General features: G+C 38.4%; 1 protein-coding gene and 1 pseudogene across 1 annotated transcript in view; one reads left to right on the forward strand and one right to left on the reverse strand.

The window, feature by feature from the left end:
- The first annotated feature begins 4,070 nt into the window (after positions 1–4,070).
- Positions 4,071–21,252, forward strand: part of Cyp20a1 (cytochrome P450 family 20 subfamily A member 1) — a 67,732-nt gene continuing 50,550 nt past the window's right edge. The window contains exon 1 of the mRNA XM_077799268.1: positions 4,071–4,274. Coding sequence (XP_077655394.1) covers positions 4,203–4,274 — 72 coding nt within the window. The 5' untranslated portion in view covers positions 4,071–4,202. The remainder of the gene's footprint in view (positions 4,275–21,252) is intronic.
- On the reverse strand, positions 7,622–8,472 carry LOC113194330 (polycomb group RING finger protein 5-like; annotated as a pseudogene).

The raw sequence follows: 21,252 nt of genomic DNA on the forward strand, positions 1-21,252 counted from the left end.
AACTTCTCTTTTTTTTTTTTTTTTCCAGTGCTGGGGATGGTACCCAGGGCCTCAAGCAAGCACTCTACCATTGATTTACACCCCACTCCCAGCCATTTTCCAGAAACTTTTGACAATCTAAATATTGACCTAATCCTGTTTTTGTTAAGATTAATAGAACCTAATCTATCATAAGACAGAATTCAAACTCTGTTTCATGTTCTTGCCTATACTTTTTTATCTCTAGATCCAAAAGAATAAGACAATAGAAATGAATTTTATCCTTGACTACTACCACTTACAGTACTAAGATTTATTAAAGACCTGTCACTAGAATTAAAAATTTCTGCATTAATTCATCTGGAGATTTCTGAGTCACTGGACAATCAAAGTCAGGTTATAGGCTTACTTAAAACTTCCTTGCTTTTGTAGAACAAGTCTGTAGCATAATATCAGGCATTAAATAAATGTTTTTGTTTCACACAATAATAATGGAACCTATATTTTCTTGTCATGTACTCTCACATCATTCAATTTTTGAAAATATTAAACATTTTTTAAAACTTCTTTTATCCAGATTTTTTTTAAACTATTCACTGATGGATGTAGAATGATTTTAAGTCTATTCAATTCTTGTAAAACTCTTTACCTGATTAGTATTTGACATATTTTCTAAAATGTGTATTCATTCAAAGGTGGCTTACTTTGTCATCACTGAAAAAGTTAGGGAAAGGCTACAGAAAATTCATGAATTATCATTATTCATGTTTTAGTAAGACAGAAATTTTTTAAAAGATGGACCGTTTTATGGGCTGGGATTGTGGCTCAGTTATAAAAGCACTCGCCTAGCACGTGTGAAGCCCTGGGTTCGATCTTTAGCACCACATAAAAATAAATAAATAAAATAAAAGTATTGTGTCAAAAAAAATCAGTGTGCCAAATCATTCAAATGCTTATGATATAATGATGATTAATTTAACTATCCAGCCTAGATCTATTGTTCCAAAATCCAATGTAAGCATTTTTGTCAGAATGCCCTCCAGGTACATCACAGAATCATTTACAAATGGGAAAATAAGGACTTGGTTGCATAACTTTGGCATATCTTCGAAGAGGTTGAAATGAACATTGGTGGCCTAAAAACTTCATCAAATTTTGCATGTGATAGGGAATATGCAGATCATCTGGAACTTTAATTATTTGGGTACAAAATTTTGAGATAGTCTACAAAGACTCAAAAGTCATTTTTATGTAATCAATTGTATCATATATTAATACAAGCCACCATCTGTGCCAAAGGGTTCTGCATACATGGATTCAATAACCAATTGCAGATCAAAAATAATTAAAAACAGCCAGTTGTGGTGGCGCGGGCCTGTAATCCCAGTGACTTGGGAGGCTAAGACAGGAGGACTGAGAGTTCAAAGCCAGCCTCAGCAAAAGCAAGGTGCTAAGCAACTCAGTGAGACCTTGTCTCTAAATAAAATACAATATTAGGCTGGGGATGTGGCTCAGTGGTTGAGTGCCCTGAGTTCTATCCTGGTACCTTCCCCCCCAATATTTAAAAACAAATGCATCTGTGCTGAACATGCAGAGACTTTTTCTTGTCCTTTAAATAAAAAGTTTAACTATTTACATAGCAATCTAGAGAGTAAAGCCTAGGGGAGGAGGCTGGTATGTAATTCAGTTGTGGAGCATATGCCTAGCATGTACAAGGCCCTATATTCAGTCCCTACCACCACAAAAAAGAAAAAAAGTATATGGGAGTATTTGTGTTTAAATAGTCTTTTATCAATTACATGTATAATGAGGTATATGGACTTCAGGTACAGACTTTCTCAGGACAGTTTTACATTAATGAACTTCCCCATGGTTTAGGATCTGGATCTGACCCCATTAACTATCCTAAAAATGATCAACCTTAGGAATGCTGATTAGCACAAGCTCACAAAAGTGACATAAATTACAATGTAAATTTGCTAATTTGTAATGTGGATATTGATTTACAGCGCTCATTGTCTTTGGAGACAGCTTTTGTTCTTTTATTTCTTATAGTTTTCTTACATTAACAGAAAAAAGAATCCTCTGTAATTAACATATTTTTTTTTGTGTGTGTGTGTGTGTAGAAAATTCTAAGAAATCTGCACACAAAACAATCCTAATAAATGAACCTAGTAGTCACAGGATACAAGGTCAATACACAGAAATAAATTGTATTTCTATGTCCTAGTAATAAAAAATTGAAATTCAAAACAATGTATGATAATATTCCAGACAGTAGAAATAGCATAAGCGTAGATATGTAAATGAACAGAAAAAATAGAAGGCTTCATCTGCACCCATAAATATTTGATGAATTGTCTTCAAGTACACTAAAACAATTCAATGGGGGAAGTACATTCTCTGCAACACAGGGTGCTAGAACTGGTTATCCATATGTAATACGATGATCTCTCACCTTCATCTTAAAAATTAACTTTAAATAAGTTAGTTCTAAGTATAAAACCCACAACTATATACTTCTAGATTAAAGCATAAAAATACATTTTATAGTCATGTCACAGCTAAAGAATCTGAGCTTAGAAAAGTTGAATTTTTTTTATAATGAGCTACAATCAAACCTCTCATCCTTTGCTCTAGAAGGAGACATTATCTTTACTAATGAGTAAGCAAATTTGCCTTCTATTTCAGAAGAGTATCTCCACCTTCCAAGGTTATCTGCTTTCTAAACATCCTTGAAAATATATGTCGACATAAAATGCAATTAATATCTTATTCCCAAGAAACTTTCTCAACACTTGCCTTCATTAGCTGTGTCTTGTCAGACTACCATTTTTTTCCCCCAGTTGCTAGGTAAATGCTCTACCAACTGAGCTCCATCCCCAGCCCAAGATCCCCAAATCTTAAAGACCAGAGGACATAGGCAAGAGTAGCCTGGATTCCATAAATAGACCATTGTTGCACCAGTACATGCTGAGATGTTATAGGAGATTCTGTATGGTCAGGTAGATGAGGAGGAAAAAAGCCAAAACTCATTGTACAAATGGAATGTTCAGTAAAGCCCAAAATGAGTAGCAACCAAACTGAAACCTTACTTATGGGTGGTATTGAAAGATGGTAGCACAGGAGAACCATCTCAATTGAACAGGTCTTTAGGAATAAACCATGCAGTTCACTTTGGGCTAGACTATATACAAAATCGTACAGAATCATACAGTGATGAATGCTCAGGGAGCTGGTCAGAGGCACAAATGGGAAAAAAAAAAAAAAAGATGTTAAGAAGACTGGGGACAGGGTGCTGGGGTTATACAGTGGCAGAGTGCTTTTCCTAGCATGCAAGGCGCTGGATTCGATCCTTAGCACCACATAAAAATAAGTGAAATACAATATAAAAAATGTTATTTAAAAAAGACTGGGGACAGGAATCTCTGGGATAGAGGGTATGTACATGGGTATGTGAAACGAGAAAAGTATGAAAATCACACATATTAACACCCACCACAGAACATTCACCCTGAAAGAGGCACTAATCAATCAAGTGGACAAAGTGAGCAATCCAGTTCATGTCAGGCACCCCCTTCATTGGCCCCTTCAAAATGAACACAAGAATGGAATGGCCACAATATTAAAAATGGAGGCTGCACTTGTGCACAATTGCATGAATTTTCACCAAAGCTGATCTAGCTATTGCAACTGCCAAATGTCCGGCAACAAAGATCAATGCTTAGCCCCCAATATAGATAGCATCATTCTTCAAGTTGCTGTAACGCGGAACTCAATAGGTGTGGTGCGGGAATCGAAAAATCTGCATTTCTCACGGTGAGGATGGCAGCGGCTGGCCCCACACTTTTAAAAAACCGTTGGTTTAGAGTTTTCTCTGTAGTTGCTTTTTGTTTTCTTCTTCTTTTAAGTCCACAGGAAAAAGTATTGGTTGGGGCCGACCAAAGTTAACTCAAAACGTTTCTTGGAAGCCTGGGATCTGCTCTCCCACAGCACGGTCCACAGTTGCGTCCGCCCCAATCCTGAGGGGCAGGGCCTCCACGGGCCCCTGGGCGATCCATTGCTCTCCCCGCGGGCCGGGCGCAGGCCTGGTCCCGCCCCCGACGGTCCGTACGTCGCGAGGCCCGCGGGAGCCTCCGCCCATAGAATTCCTCCGGTTGGGCCAGGCTGGGGCGCTGCGGCCAGAGCCGAGGATCCGGGACGTGGCTCCCGGACGGAGAGCTATGCTGGACTTCGCGATCTTCGCCGTGACCTTCCTGCTGGCGCTGGTCGGAGCAGTGCTCTACCTCTACCCGGTAACCGCCGCCTTGGTCCTGGGGCGGGGGGGGGGGGTCCTGGCAGCTATTCCAGCCTCGGTCGCCCGCATCCCCGTAGACCTGCTCGGGGCGGGCCCGCGGGGAGGGCCAGCGCCTGGGACCGCACCCGAGTCACGTGACGCCCCGCCCCTGCCGCAGCGCGCGGCGCTCGGAGCTGCTGAGAAGGGACCGAGCGCGGCGGGTGTTCGCGGGACTGCCTTCCCCGCAGCCCTTTCGGGAGAAACTCTGCTAACCCCTGATCCCGTTGTCTAGTGTATTGGGGAGGAAACTTTCTCGAGGATTCTCGCAGCATTTTGTGCCGTCGTTTCTCCCATCTGTCAGGCGATTGCTGGATTCCAGAGAGCTGGGGCCGGGGTCTTGCAGGGCCGCAGAGGCAGGAGCACCGTGCTGCGGGCTGCGCGGCGAGTCTGGCCTCAAGACTCCCTAGCTACTTTCTCCACTGCTTTGTTCACCTTAGAGGGAGGTTCTCAAAACTGGAGGGTTGACCGACGAGGAAGCATCCTTAAAACATATTCTAGAAAGCAACGTCGTAGTTTCATGATAGAAGATGAAAAATAGCTGAACAGCTCCAAGTACTTAGATGTTCTTTTCAGAGCTGGTAAATGGAACTTCGGGGGAATCTTATCCGAGAAAGTAAACATTTGTAGTGGCTGCAGGTCTTTTGATAATCTTTAAATAGGACTATCTATGATCAGCTTACAGAATCAACACTGTTGTGAGGGAATTATGCCATTAACATGGACCATACAACGTTTGTGCCTTTCCACAATGTCACAAAGTAGTGAATAATAATTTCACACGCTACATAACTTTGATCAGCTTTAATTCACTGAAAATACTGGTGGTTTGCTTGGCTGAGTCATGACTCAGGCAATCACAAATTCTTTATTTCAATCTTTCAAACTTCTTTTTAGTTGTAGATGGACACAATATATTTTTTAAAAAAATATTTTGTTAGTTGTTGATGGACCTTTATTTTTACTTATATGTTGCTGAAAATCCAACCCAGTGCCTCACTAATGCTAGGCAAGCGCTCTACCACTGAGCTACAACCCCAGCCCCACAGTATCTTTATTTTAGTAATTTATTTTTATGTGGTGCTGAGGATCGAACCCAGTACCTCATGTGTGCAGGGCAAGTGCTCTACTACTGAGCTACAGCCCCACCCCCTATTATATTTCAATCTTTTTTTAATTAATATTTTGGTTTTTAGTTGTAGTTGGGCACAATAACTTTATTTTATTTTTATGTGGTGCTGAGGATAGAATCCAGTAACCTGCACCTACTAGGTAAGCGTTCTAATGCTGAGCCACAACCCTAGCCCCCTCTATTTCAATCTTAATTTCTAATATCTGTAACACTCAAGTCACACACTGAACACAATTTTATATGTTTCAGATAAATATGTCTCATGTAGTCATATATATCAAGTATATATATAGATTAATAAATGTTTATACACACACACAGAGCTTGGTTGGCCTTTGGGTTAAATATAGTCACCATAGATAGTCAGATTAGGTTTTTTTAAAATTTTTAAAAATTTGGGCTGGAGATGTGGCTCAAGCGGTAGCGCGCTCGCCTGGCATGCGTGCGGCCCGGGTTCGATCCTCAGCACCACATACAAAGATGTTGTGTCCGCCGAAAACTAAAAAGTAAATATTAAAATTCTCTCTCTCTCTCCTCTCTCTTTAAAAAAAAAAGATTTAAAAATTCTAATTAGTTATATTTGACAGTGGAATGCATTTTGACATAAATGAAGTATAATTTCTCATTCTTCTAGTTGTACTTGATGTAGAGTTACACAGGTTGCATAATCATATATGCACAATAATATCTGATTCATTCTATCATTCCTACCCCCATATTGCTCTCCTTTCACTCCCTTCTAATTCAAAGTATCTCTAATTCCACACACCCCTCCTTTACTGTGAATTAGCATCTGCTTATCAGAGAATACGTTTGGCCTTTTGTTCTTTGGGATTGGCTTATTTTGCTTAGCATAGTGTTCTCCAGTTCCATCAGTTTACAGGCAAATGCCAAAAATTGGCTCTTCTTTAAGGCTGAATAACATTCCATTCTGTTTATGTACCACATTTTATTTATCCATTCATCTGTTAAAGGGCATCTAGGTTGGTTCTATAGTTTAGCTATTGTGAATTGAGCTGCTATAAACATTGATGTGACTGCATTACTGTAGTATGCTGATTTTAAGACCTTTGGGTATAAACCAAGGAGTGGGATGACTGAGTCAAATGGAGGTTCCATTGCAAGTTTTCTGAGGAATCTCCATACTGCTTTCTACAGTGGTTGCACCAATTTGCAATCCCACAAGCAATATATTAGTGTACCTTTTTCCCCACATCCTTACCAACATTTATTGTTGCTTGTATTCTTGATAATTGCCATTCTGACATGAGTGAGATGGAATCTCAATGTAGTTAAAAAAAAACAAACATTAAATGACAGCAACAAAGTAGTGATGTATACATCAAATGGGCTATACAATGAAGTTTCATTAAGCAGCACTCATTTATCACAAGGCATTGTGAAAGATCAACCTCACTTACACATTACTTTTATTAGAAGTAAATATGATCAGCTGCCAACATCGTTAATGGTTATGAATCTAACTTAGGTTGTCCAAGAAGCTACTTACACTTCTGATCTGGAGGGATAACATACCTTCCTTGTGCAAATTGGTAGACTACACAGAGAGATGCTTAGAATGTCTACAATTATGATGTTCTCCAATGTTAAAGATAATTGGAATTCTTCACAAAAGGACTTGCACACTCAAAAATGAACTGTTTCTTACACAAAAAGCTTACGAAGACTAGGACAGTGGTTCAGAAACCACTTTTCTAAATACAGTTCTATACAAAATAATTTCAAGATATTAGGTTCTTATGTATTGTTCTATTTAAACAAGAATAAAATGGTTAAATATATGAAAACTGCAACACCACAAAAGTTGAGCCATTTTACTAGCATAATTAAACATTTAAACAATCTTGGAACAGGCAAGAAAAATATTCAGAAGGATGAATCATGGTTGCATACCTGATTCCAGCTATGACATGCATACTGTGAGAAAGCACAATTACCTTATTACCTAGTTCTGCAGCAGAATGACACTTGGTTTGCTCTTAATAGAAACAATATGAATGTAACTGACAATGTTAGAAACAGACAATGGCCTTATTTGTATGCTGAGAATCTGTGTCTGTCTAGTCCAACACCGCTCAGTGTGCAATCTGTCAACACATAAACAAATCGTGCAGGATTCATTTCAGTGAAATCTAGGCTCCTTGGTCTAACCAAAATCAATTCTTGGTTGATACTGCAATACCGTAGGGTATGACTGATACTGAGGGCCATCCTGAGAGCAGACTTGTGATGCTGAGCAGTTCAGACACCGAAAGTTTTCTCCTCTTAGTCACCATCTTATCATATAGATGAATTCCATAGTATAATCCTTCTCCATAATTTCACCATTGCACTGCATATGCAACTCATAAGAACTTGGAAGTTTTAGTTTTAAACTTAGACTTTTTAGTAGTTCCCACAGTTACACATGTAGAACATTGAATGAATTTCTTCATTAGAGCCTTTACTACATTGTGTCCTGATTGTCCATTATTTCATAAACAATCCAGACAGCAATTTGTGGGTCACTTCTATGATAGTCTTTATCATCTTGATTTTCATCACCTTCTTTGCTTTAAATTTGTTGACTTTTAAAGCATCATCTTGCCCCCCCCCCCTTTTTTTTTGGTGGTGCTGGGGATTGAACCTAGGGCCTTGTGCATGAGAGGCAAGAAGTCTACTAACTGAGTTATATCCCCATTCCCTTGCCCATTTTTTTGAGGCTTATTTTTCTTCCAAAATGCCAATTCACGCTTAAATTCTTGTTCTCATAGCCCAGGTACTAGATTAAATATAATTTCCTCCAATGTATTATCCAATCTCAACATTTCTAATTGATTTGCTCGTGAACTTGGTTGCCACATCTTGGACAATCATTGCTATCTTCAAAGGGCTGGACAATACAAATCTTACAAAAGGTATGGAGGCGTTCTGTCACTGTAGTTGGCTTGATCAGATACTCTTTACAGATATAGCAGGTAACATAAGGATTAAAATCTTTCACCAAATGTTTCCTTTGGGTAGCCATTTGTAGTTAGCTGGCTTTAGTAGCTTAAACAAACAGAGGTACTAAGTGGATGCACATCTGTTTCTAGGAGCTGTATGATGTTCCCAATAGGATGTCGTGAGGCATGAGAACTAATAACCAGATTTATCATGAGATCTCTGATAATCACTCCTTTCCAGAGCTCTGCTTTTCCGTTTCCAGCCACCACCACCATGGCTCCTCGCTGGCCAGGACCAGTATGATGGCCTCAGGAAGAAAAAAAGTGAAAGAGAAACAGCACCCACTGGGGCCTAGCTGGTTCCAGTGCCTGACAGCCCTACCCCTGCAGGCCCTCAGTGTAGTTTTGATTTGCATTTCTCTAATTGCTAGAGATGTTGAATATTTTTTCATGTATTTGTTGATTGACTGTATTTCTTATCCTCTGAAGTCTGTTCAGTTCCTTAGCCCATTTATTGATTGGGTTATTTGTTTGTTTGTTTGTTTTTTATTTCAGTGTTAAGTTTTTTGAGTTTTTTATATATCCTGGAGATTAATGTTGTATCAGAGGTGCATGTGGTAAAGATCTTATCCTATGCTGTAGGCTCTCTCTTCACTTTATTGATTGTTTCTTTTGCTGTAAAGCTTTTTAGTTTGATTCCATCCCATTTATTGATTCTTGATTTTACTTCTTGTGCTTTAGGAGTCTTGTTAAGGAAGTCAGTTCCTAGGCCAACATGGTGGAGATTGGGGTCACTGTTCTAGTGCCTAAGTCTTTGATCCACGTTGAGTTTTGTGCAGGGTGGGAGAGGTTTAATTTCATTTTGTTACACGTGGATTTCCAGCACCATTTGTTGAAGAGGTTTAAACTTTTCTCCAGTGTTTGGTATGTGATAACTGTATTTATGTGTGTTTGTCTCTGTGTCTTCTATTCTTAACATTGATCTACGTATCTGTTTTGGTGCCAGTACCATGGCATTTTTGTTAAAGTCTGGTATTGTGATGCCTCCTGCTTCACTCTTGTCAAGGATTGCTTTGGCAATTGCAGGTCTCTTATTTTTCCAAATGAATTTCATGATTGCAATTTTTATTCCTATGAAGAATGTCATTGGGATTTTAATAGGAATTGCATTAAATCTGTATAATACTTTTGGTAGTATGGCCATTTTGACAATGTTATTTCTGGCTATCTAAGAACATGGGAGATCTTTCCATCTTCTAAGGTCTTCTTTAATGTCTTTCTTTAGTGTTATGTAATTTTCATTGTAGAAGTCTTTCACCTCTTTTGTTAGACTGATTCTCAAATATTTTATTTTATTTTTTTGAGGATATTGTTTTCCTAATTTCTCTTTCAGTGGATTCATCACTGATGTATAGGAACACATTTGATTTATGGGTGTTAATTATATATCCTGCTACTTGGTGAATTCATTTATGAGTTCTAGAAGTTTTCTAGTGGAATTTTTTGGGTCCTCTGTAGAATCATGTTGTCGGCAAATAGTGATAGTTTGAGTTCTTCTTTTCCTATTCATATCCCTTTAATTTCTGTCATCTGTTTTATTGCTCTGGCTAGAGTTTCAATGACTAGAAATGGAAAAAGAGGGCATCCTGGCCTTGTTCCAGTTTTTAGAGGGAATGCTTTCAATTTTTCTCCATTTAGATTGATGTTGGTTAGGGTATATTCCTACCATTCCTAGTTTTTCTAGTGTTTTGAACATGAAGGACTGCTATTTTTTGTCAAATTCTTTCTCTGCATCTATTGAGATGATCATATAATTCTTGTCTTTAAGTCTGTTGATGTGATGAATTACGTTTATTGATTTCCATATATTGAACCAACCTTGCCTCCCTGGGATGAACCCCACTTGATCATGGTGCACTATCTTTTTAATATGTTTTTGTATGTGATTTGCCAGAATTTTATTGAGAATTTTTGCATCTGTGTTCATCAGGGATAATAGTGTGCATTTTTCCTTCCTTGATATGTCTTTGTTTTTAGTATCAGGGTGAAAGTAGCCTCATAGAATGAGTTTGGCATAGTTCCCTCCATTTCTATTTTATGGCATAATTTGAGAAGTATTAGTGTTAATTCTTCTTTGAAGGTCTTGTAGAACTCAGCTGAGAATCCATCTAGTCCTGGGTTTTTCTTAGTTGATGGCGTCTTCTATTTCATTGCTTGAAATTAATCTGTTCAAATTGTGTATGTCCTCTTGATTGAGTTTGCGTAAGTCGTATGCCTCTAGACATTTGTCGATATCTTCAAGATTTTCTGTTTTATTGGAGTATAAATTTTCAAAATAGTTTCTAAATTATCTTCTGTATTTCAGTAGCATCTGTCATGATATTTCCTTTTTTTATCACAAATTTTAGTAATTTGAGTTTTCTCTCTCTGTTAGCGTAGGCTAGCGGTTTATCAATTTTATTTATTTTTTCAAAGAACCAACTTTTTGTTTTGTCAGCTTTTGTAATTGTTTCCTTTGTTTCAATTGCATTCATTTCAGCTCTGGTTTTCATTATTTCCTGTCTTCTACTGCTTTTGGTGTCTATTTATTCTTCTTTTTCTAGGGCTTTGAGATATAATGTTAGGTCATTTATTTGTTGACTTTTTATTCTTTTTTTAAATATGTTTTTAGTTCTAGATGGACATAATACCTTATTTTATTTTTATGTGGTGCTAAGGATCAAACCCAATACCTTCCACATACAAGGCAAGTACTCTATCACTAAGCTACAACCCCAGCCTGACTTTTTATTCTTTTAATGAAGGAGCACAATGCAGTGAACTTTCCTTTTAGCACTGCCTTCATAGTTTCCCAGAGATTTTGAAACATTTTATTAGTATTCTCATTTACCTCTAAGTATGTTTTGATTTTATCTCTAATTTCTCCTGCTATCCATTCGTCTTTCAATAGTATATTATTTAGTCTCCATATGTTAGAATAGCTTCTACTTTTTACTCTTAGCATTGATTTAATTCCATTATGATCTGATAGAATGCAAGGTATTATCTCCTTTTTTTGTATTTGCTAAGAGTATGTGGCATAAGATATGGTCTATTTTAGAGAAAGATCCATGTGCTGCTGAAAAGAAAGTCTATTCGCTCATTGATGGATGAGATATTCTATATATGTCTGTCAAGTTTAAATTATTGATTGCATTATTTAGTTCTATTGTTTCTTTGTTTTTGTTTGGAGGATCTGTCCAGTAGTGAGAGAGGTATGTTAAAGTCACCCAGTATTATTGTGTTGTGGTCTACTTGATTCTTGAAGTTGAGAAGAGTTTATTTGATGTACATAGATGCTCCATTGTTTGGGGCATAAATATTTATGATTGTTATGTCTTGTTGATGTGTAATTCCCTTAAGCAGTATGAAATGTCCTTCTTTGTTCCTTCTGATTAACTTTGGCTTGAAGTCCACTTTACCTGATATAAGGAAAGAAATCCCTTCTTGTTGATGCAATCCATATGAGTGATATGTTTTTTCCTATCTTTTTACCTTCCAGTCTATTGCTGTCTTTGCCTATAAGGTGAGTCTTTTGGAAACAACATATTGTTGGATCTTGTTTTGTTTTGTTTTGTTTTGTTTAAAAGAGAGAGAGAGAGAGAGAATTTTTAATATTTATTTTTTAGCTATCGGCAGACACAACATCTTTGTTTGTATGTGGTGCTGAGGATCGAACCTGGGCCGCACGCATGCCAGGCGAGCGCGCTACCGCTTGAGCCACATCCCCAGCCCCTGGATCTTGTTTTTTAATCTGCCAGTCTTTGTCTTTTGATTGATGAGTTTAGGCTATTAACATTTAAGGTTATTATTGAAATATGATTTGTATTCCTGGTCATTTTGGTTTATTTCTAGTTTTTAATTTGAATTAGTGTCTCCTTTGATTGACTATTCCTTTAGTGTAGTTCCTTCCTTCTTCTTCTGATTTACTTTTGTTTATCATGGAAGGTTTTTATTTCATCTTCAAATCTGAAGCTTAATTTTGTTGGATATAGGATTCTTGGTTGGCATCCATTTTCTTTCAGAGCTATGTTATTTCAGGACCTCCCAGTTTTGAGGGTCTGGGTTGAAAAAATCAGCTGAGATCCAATTAGTTTCCCCCATATGTAATTTAATTTTTTTTTCTTGCAACCTTTAAAATTCTCCCTATTCCTTATGCTAGGCATTGTCATTGCAATGTGCCTTGGTGTGGGTCTGTTGTAATTTTGTACATTTAGGGTCTTATTAGCCTCTTGTGCTTGATTTTCCATGTCATTCTTTAGATTTGGGAAATTTTCTGATCTTATTTCATTGAAAAGATTGTGCATTCTTTTAATTTGTATCTTCATGCCTTCATCTATTCTGATAAATCTTGCTTGATCTTTTCATGTTATCCCATATTTCTTGGAAGTTCTGTTCATGGTTTCTTAACATCTTCTCTCCATGGTCACTGCTATTTTCGAGATTATATATTTTGCCATATATTTTGTCTTTATTGCCTGAGGTTCTGTCTTCCAAGTGGTCTAGTCTGTTGGTGAATTGAGTTTTTTTTTTTTTTTTTTTTTTTTTTTGAGCACAAAATCAGCCTTTTATTTAAGGAGATTGGAAATAGGCCAGTTCTCATACGACTTAGTAAAGTCAGATGTAGGGTTACCTCACAGATTTGTTTAGGACACCTAACATTCTCTTTGCATTTGTAAATGATATAAATTCCTGACTTGGGGCTCTCCTTGGAATCCTCAATAACTTCAAAGTGATGTGAATGATTGTAAAAAGTTCAGTCTCTTAAGTTGAAAGGGCAAATACTGGCCTTTTATATAGTTTGGGCTTTTATTTTTTTTATATATTTTTTTTATTGATTGTTAGAAACATTACAAAGCTCATGATATATCATCTTTCATACATTTGACTCAATTAGGTTATGAACTCCCATTTTTACCCCAAATACAAATTGCAGAATCACATCGGTTACACACTCACATTTTTACATAATGGCATATTAGTGACTGTTGTAATCTGCTACCTTTCCTGTCCCCTACTATCCCCCCTCCCCTCCCCTCCCATCATCCCTCTCTACCTCATCTGCTGTTGTTCAATTCTCTCCCTTGTTTCCCCCCGCCTTTCCCCTCACAACCTCTTATATGTAATTTTGTGTAACATTGAGGGTCTCCTACCATTTCCATATGCTTTCCCTTCTCTCTCCCTTTCTCTCCCCCCACTCGTCTTTGTTTAATGTTAATCTTTTCCTCATGCTCTTCCTCCCTGTTCTGTTCTTAGTTGCTCTCTTTATATCAAAGAAGACATTTGGCATTTGCTTTTAAGGATTGGCTAGCTTCGCTTAGCATAATCTGCTCTAATGCCATCCATTTCCCTGCAACTTCTATGATTTTGTCATTTTTTATTGCTGCATAGTACTCCATTGTGTATAGATGCTACATTTTTTTTTATCCATTCATCTATTGAAGGGCATCTAGGTTGGTTCCACAGTCTAGCTATTGTGAATTGTGCCGCTATAATCATTGATGTGGCAGTATCCCTATAGTACGCTCTTTTAAGATCCTCAGGGAATAGTCCGAGGAAGGGCGATAACTGGGTCAAATGGTGGATCCATTCCCAGCTTTCCCAGGTATCTCCATACTGCTTTCCAAATTGGCCTTACCAATTTGCAGTCCCACCAGCAGTGTACAAGTGTACCCTTTTCCCCACATCCTCGCCAACACTTATTGTTGTTTGATTTCATAATGGCTGCCAATCTTACTGGAGTGAGATGGTATCTTAGGATGGTTTTGATTTGCATTTCTCTGACTGCTAGAGATGGTGAGCATTTTTTCATGTACTTGTTGATTGATTGTATGTCCTCCTCTGTGAAGTGTCTATTCAGGTCCTTGGCCCATTTGTTGATTGGGTTATTTGTTATCTTATTGTTTAATTTTTTGAGTTCTTTGTATATTCTGGATATTAGGGCTCTATCTGAAGTGTGAGGGGTAAAAATTTGTTTCCAGGATGTCGGCTCTCTATTTACCTCTCTTATTGTTTCTCTTGCTGAGAAAAAACTTTTTAGTTTAAGTAAGTCCCATTTATTTATTCTTGTTATTAACTCTTGGGCTATGGGCGTCCTATTAAGGAATTTGGAGCCCGACCCCACAGTATGTAGATGGTACCAACTTTTTCTTCTATCAGATGCCGTGTCTCTGATTTGATATCTAGCTCCTTGATCCATTTTGAGTTAACTTTTGTGCATGGCGAGAGATAGGGATTCAGTTTCATTTTGTTGCATATGGATTTCCAATTTTCCCAGCACCATTTGTTGAAGATGCTATCCTTCCTCCATTGCATGCTTTTAGCCCCTTTATCAAATATAAGAAAGTTGTAATTTTGTGGATTGGTTTCTGTGTCCTCTATTCTGTACCATTGGTCCACCTGCCTGTTTTGGTACCAGTACCACGCTGTTTTTGTTACTATTGCTTTGTAGTACAGTTTGAACTCTGGTATCGCTATACCTCCAGATTCACACTTCCTGCTTAGAATTGCTTTTGCTATTCTGGGTCTTTTGTTTTTCCATATGAATTTCATGATTGCTTTATCTATTTCTACAAGAAATGCCATTGGGATTTTAATTGGCATCGCATTAAACCTGTAGAGAACTTTGGGTAGTATCGCCATTTTGATGATGTTAGTTCTGCCTATCCATGAACAGGGTACATTTTTCCATCTTCTAAGATCTTCTCTCTCTCTCTTTAGGGTTCTGTAGTTTTCATTGTATAAATCTTTCACCTCTTTTGTTAGGTTGATTCCCAAGTATTTTATTTTTTTTGAGGATATTGTGAATGGAGTGTTTTTCCTCATTTCCATTTCAGAAGTTTTGTTGCTGATATACAGGAATGTCTTTGATTTATGCGTGTTGATTTTATAACCTGCCACTTTGCTGAATTCATTTATTAACTCTAGCAGTTTCTTTGTAGACCCTTTTGGGTCTGTTAAATATATTATCATGTCAGCTGCAAATAGCGATAATTTAAGTTCTTCTTTTCCTATTTTTATGCCTTTAATTTCTTTTGTCTGTCTAATTGCTCTGGCTAGTATTTCAAGAACTAAATTGAATAGAAATGGTGATAGAGGGCATCCCTGTTTTGTTCCAGATTTTAGAGGGAATGCCTTCAGTTTTTCTCCATTTAGGATGATGCTAGCCTGAGGTTTAGCATAGATAGCTTTTACAATGTTGAGGTAAGTTCCTGTTATCCCTAGTTTTTCTAGTGTTTTGAACATAAAGGGATGCTGTACTTTGTCAAATGCTTTTTCTGCATCTATCAAGATGATCATATGGTTCTTGTCTTTAAGTCTATTGATGTGGTGAATAGTATTTATTGATTTCTGTATATTGAACCAGCCTTGCATCCCAGGGATGAATCCTACTTGATCATGGTGCACAATTTTTTTGATATGCTTTTGTATTCGATTCGCCAGGATTTTATTGAGAATTTTTGCATCCCAAGTTCATTAGAGATATTGGTCTGTAGTTTTCTTTCTTTGAAATGTCTTTGTCTGGTTTCAGGATCAGGGTGATGTTGGCCTCATAGAATGAATTTGGAAGAGCTCCTTCTTTTTCTATTTCTTGAAATAGCTTGAAAAGTATTGGTATTAATTCTTCTTTGAAGGTTTTGTAAAACTCCGCTGTATACCCATCCGGTCCAGGGCTTTTTTTGGTTGGTAGTCTTTTGATGGCTTCTTCAGTTTCTTCCTTTGTTATTGGTCTGTTTAAATTGTGTGTGTCTTCCTGACTCAATCTGGGCAGATCGTATGACTTAAGAAATTTATTGATATCTTCACTATCTTCTATTTTATTGGAATATAGGGTTTCAAAATACTTTCTAATTATCTGCTGTATTTCTGTAGTGTCTGTTGTGATATTGCCTTTTTCATCCCGTATGTTAGTAATTTGAGTTCTCTCTCTTCTTCTCTTCATTAGCATGGCTAAGGGCCTGTTGATCTTATTTATTTTTTCAAAGAACCAACTTTTAGTTTTTTCAATTTTTTTAATGTTTTTTTTTGTTTGAATTTCGTTGATTTCTGCTCTAATTTTAATTATTTCTTGTCTTCTACTACATTTGCTGTTGTTTTGCTCTTCCTTTTCTAGGTTTTTGAGGTGTAGTGTGAGTTCATTTATTTGTTGTTTTTTTCTTTTTTTGAGGAAAGAACTCCAAGAAATGAATTTCCCTCTTAAAACTGCTTTCATTGTGTCCCATAGATTCCGGTATGTTGTGTCTGTATTGTCATTTTTATCTCCTCCTTTATGTCTTCTGTAACCCATTGATCATTCAGTAACATATTGTTCATTTTCCATGTGATGTAGGATTTTTCCTTCCTTCTTTTATCATTGATTTCCAGTTTCATTCCATTATGATCAGATATGGTGCATGGTATTATCTCCACGCCTTTATATTTACTAAGAGTTGCCCTATGGCATAATATATGGTCTATCTTTGAGTAGGATCCATGTGCTGCTGAGAAGAACGTGTATCCACTTGATGATGGTTGATATATTCTATATATGTCGGTTAAGTCTAGGTTATTGATTGTGCTGTTGAGTTCAATAGTTTCTTTATTCAGCTTTTGTCTAGAGGATCTGTCTAATGGTGAGAGCGGTGTGTTGAAGTCACCCATAATTATTGTGTTATAGTCTATTTGACTCTTGAACTTGAGGAGAGTTTGTTTTATGAACGTTGCAGCTCCATTGTTTGGTGCATACAAATTGATAATTGTTATGTCTTGTTGGTGGATGGTTCCTTTTAACAGTATATAGTGTCCTTCTTCATCCCTTTTGATTAACTTAGGTTTGAATTTGATTTTATTCGATATGAGTATGGCCACTCCTGCTTGTTTCCGAGGGCCATGTGAGTGGTATGATTTTTTCCCAATCTTTTACCTTCAGCCTGTGTATGTCTTTTCCTATCATATGTGTCTCCTGAAGGCAGCATATTGTTGGATTTGTTTTTTTGATCCAGGTTACTAGCCTATGTCTCTTGATTGGTGAGTTTAGGCCATTAACATTTAAGGTGACAATTGAAATATGATTTGTACTTCCAGTCATGTTTATTTATTTATTTATTTTAGTTTGACTAGTTTTTACTTTTTGGTTATTTTCCTCCCCCTTTACTGAGATACCTCCTGCTGTTAGTTTTGGGCACTATTTTTCAATTCCTCTTCTTGTAGTATTTTGCTGAAAATGCTTTGCAGTGCTGGTTTTCTGGCTGTGAATTCTTTTAGCTTTTGTTTATCATGAAAGATTTTAATTTCATTGTCAAATCTGAAGCTTAATTTTGCTGGATACAGTATTCTTGGTTGGAATCCATTATTTTTCAGCGTTTGAAATACATTGTTCCAGGATCTTCTCGCTTTCAAAGTCTGTGATGAAAAATCATTCGTTAACCTAATTGGTTTACCCCTGAATGTAATCTGCCTCCTTTCTCTCGTAGCTTTCAATATTCTCTCCTTGTTCTGTATGTTGGCTATCTTCATAATTATTTGTCTTGGAGTTGGTCTATTACGGTTTTGAATGTTTGGGATCCTGTAGGCTTCCAGGATTTGGCCATCCATTCCATCTTTCATCTCTGGGAAATTTTCTAGAATTATTTCATTTAATAGGTTGTCCATTCCTTTGGTTTGAATCTCTATGCCTTCTTCTATCCCGATGACTCTCAAATTTGTTTTTTTTTATGACACCCCATATCTCTTGAATAGATTGCTCGTGGGATTTAAGCATCTTTTCTCTGTTGACTATATTCTTTTCAAGTTGATAATCTTTGTCTTCATTATCTGATGTTCTGACTTCTACTTGATCTAGTCTATTTGTAACATTCTCGTTTGAGTTTTATTTTGGTTTATAGTTTCCTGCATTTCTAGGATTACTGTTTGATTTTTTTTAAAGATCTCTATCTCCTGGTAAAGCTTGTTCTTTGCCATTTGAATTTGTTTGTTTAATTCATTTTCAAAATATACTTTTATTGCTTGGACTTGCTGTCTCATGTCTTCTCTAATATTCCTTTCCATCTGAGTTAGGTATGCCTTGAGTTCTTTCCCTATCCCTGTTTCTGATGCTTCTAGTTCCTCCTGTAGATTTAATTTGTCCTGCATTGTTTGTACTCCTTTTTTTCCCTTGTTTTTTCATGATGTTCATGCTACTTTCCAGCTCTATTTGATTGCTGTGTTTCTGCTCTCTTCTATAAATTTGTTTTGGTTTTTTGTATCTCTGTTGTCTCTCCTTTGTGTTGGTAGACTATGTCTGTTATAGTGGATTCCGCTTGGAAGGAATTCTGATGGCCAAGCTCCAGTGACATCACCTCTCTGCTATGGCGGGCCCCAGGCTCCTTGCCGGGGTGTCCGAATGTGGGGGTGGGACTGGACTGTCTCTGGTTGGTTTCAGCTCCCGGACGCCGGCGGCCGGGCGGTCTCCAGCCGCCCAGTCGCGCGGACAGCTGGTGGGCTGTCACTGGCGGGCGTGTGATCTCTAGCCGCCTAGTTGCAGGATCGGTCGCCAACGGGCGGGCGGTTTCCAGCCGCCCAGTCGCGCAGGCAGCGGGCGGATGATCGGTTGCTGGTGGGCATGCGGTCTTCAGCCTCCTAGTCGCACGGGCAGCAGGCCGGCTGTCGTTGGTGGGTGGGCAATCTCTAGCTGCCCTGTCGCAGGGGCAATGGGCCGGCTGTCACCAGCGGGCAAGCGGTCCCCAGCTGCCCAGTCGCGTGGGCAGCCGGCGGGCAATTGGTAGCCAGCGGGCGTGTGGTTTCCAGCTGCTCAGTCGCAGGGGCAATGGGCCGGCTGTCGCCGGTGGGCGAGCGATCTCTAGCTGCCCAGTCGCAGGGGCAGTGGGCCGGCTGTCGCTGGTGGGCGGGCAATCTCTAGCTGCCCGTTCGCTTGGTCGGTCGCCGGCATGGGGCGGACTCCAGCCGCCCAGTCTCGAGGGCCTGGCCTCTAGTCCCCTGGTTTCTCCTGCTAGTCCTGGTTTCTCCTGCTCGACCAGATTTCCCCTGAGTGATGCCTCTTGGCAGTTCAAACTGTACTCTGGGCCTGCCGTTTGTTGGGCGTGGAGGGTGGCTATTGAGAACCCTGGCACTCTATTGTTTTGATTTTTTCCTCTTGCCCCTCCCCACGCGCTGGCAATACAGGTTTCGTTTTCCCCGCTTATGGGAGGGGGAGTTCAAGGTCGGGTGTCTCTAGTTTTCCCCGAGTCTTTATGCAGGCTTGCTCTGATAATCCCTCCCCCGGAGAGCCTAGGAGAGATTTTATGCGAATTCCCCGCTGTATGGGAGATGAATCGCTGAGTAACAAGCACCTGTTTTATTGTTGCAATCTGTCGGAGAGTGGCGATGGTTACTTCAGCTCTCCAAGATGGTGGCCGCTGGTTTCCTTGGTGGAGTTTCCATTGTGGGGGATAGAACTGTCCCCCTTCCTTCCCCTTCTGAAATCCCGAACTCAGCCCGGGGCTCCGTGAGTGCTCAGGCGGCAGGATTCCACAGAATCTGCAGCAACGTTTCTCCCTGCTTGCTGGTCGCTTCTCGGCGGCCGCCATCTGTAGCCGCGGGGCGGGCCGAGCGGATCAGTCAGCCCAGATCTCCGGTCGCACAGTTGGCTCATGTATGAGACTCAATTACCGGACCTCGGTGCTGGAAATCCTTCCTCTAGGTTTTGGTGCACCCCCATTTTTCTGTAAGTTCCTAACAAGATAGTTTTTTGTCGTTCTAACTTGTTATTCACCTGCACAGTGGCGCGGTACACGGGGTGTGATGCACTCTATTCGAGGCCATCTTGTGAATTGAGTTTTTAATTTGGCTTATTGTTTCATTCATTTTGAGGATTTCTGATTCCCCCCCCACACACACATAGGATCTCTCTCTGCCTGTTTATTGAATTGATCTTTCACTTCCTGTATTTCTTCTTTGATTACATTCCTTATACCGTCCTTTACTTTGCAGATCAGTTTATCTATGTACATTTTGAACTCTTTCTCTGGTGTTTCTTCCAGCATGATATTGATGTAATTGGTTATGGGAGTATCTTGGTTTGTTTGGGGTAAATTTTTTCCTTGCTTTTTCATGTTGTTTATATGTCTACCCACGTATCAAAGTGGATCTGAGGCAGTAGAGTTTCCACTCTGTTGGACGTATAGTGTCCCTGACGTTTTCCAGTATCTCACTGTTTAGGGGGAGACAAATAATCACAACAATGCAAACAATATGCAGCATTAAACCAAATAGTTCCTACTATGACATCTACAATGTTAATTATCACAATAAACAGAAATGATACGATCAGTTATTGCCTACTACATAGCAAGTTTGCAAAAGCATTTAGAATTTCAGATGATGGACAGGGAGAGACCAGAGTTTTTTAGGATGTGATAATTATGAGGGAGGACGACAGAAGACAGAGTAAAAGATAAAAGGAAGAGTGAAAGAGAAAACAATAGGGATTGTCTAATGGAAGAAAAGAGACAATCAAGGAAATAGGTAGGAGATTATATACATTATATATATATATATATACATATATGTATATATACACACACACACACACACATATGTATATATGATAAATTAAAAATAAAAATAGAAGAGTACAAAACTAAAATATCTAAAATATACTAATCAAACATCCTAGGTCACAAAAAAAAAAAAACTAATCCATGAAATATAACTGGCTTCAGAGATGCTAGAGATGAAGGAAAAAAAAATATGAAAATGTATAAATGTCAATGTACCATCAAGGTCACAATTAAATGGAGAAAAATAATTAAAGAAAAAAAATCTTAACAAAAAATTTAACATTTCTTTCCATTGTTGAGAATGTTCAA

This window comes from Urocitellus parryii, chromosome 1 (assembly GCF_045843805.1).
Source record: "Urocitellus parryii isolate mUroPar1 chromosome 1, mUroPar1.hap1, whole genome shotgun sequence".
Classification (NCBI taxonomy): domain Eukaryota; kingdom Metazoa; phylum Chordata; class Mammalia; order Rodentia; family Sciuridae; genus Urocitellus; species Urocitellus parryii.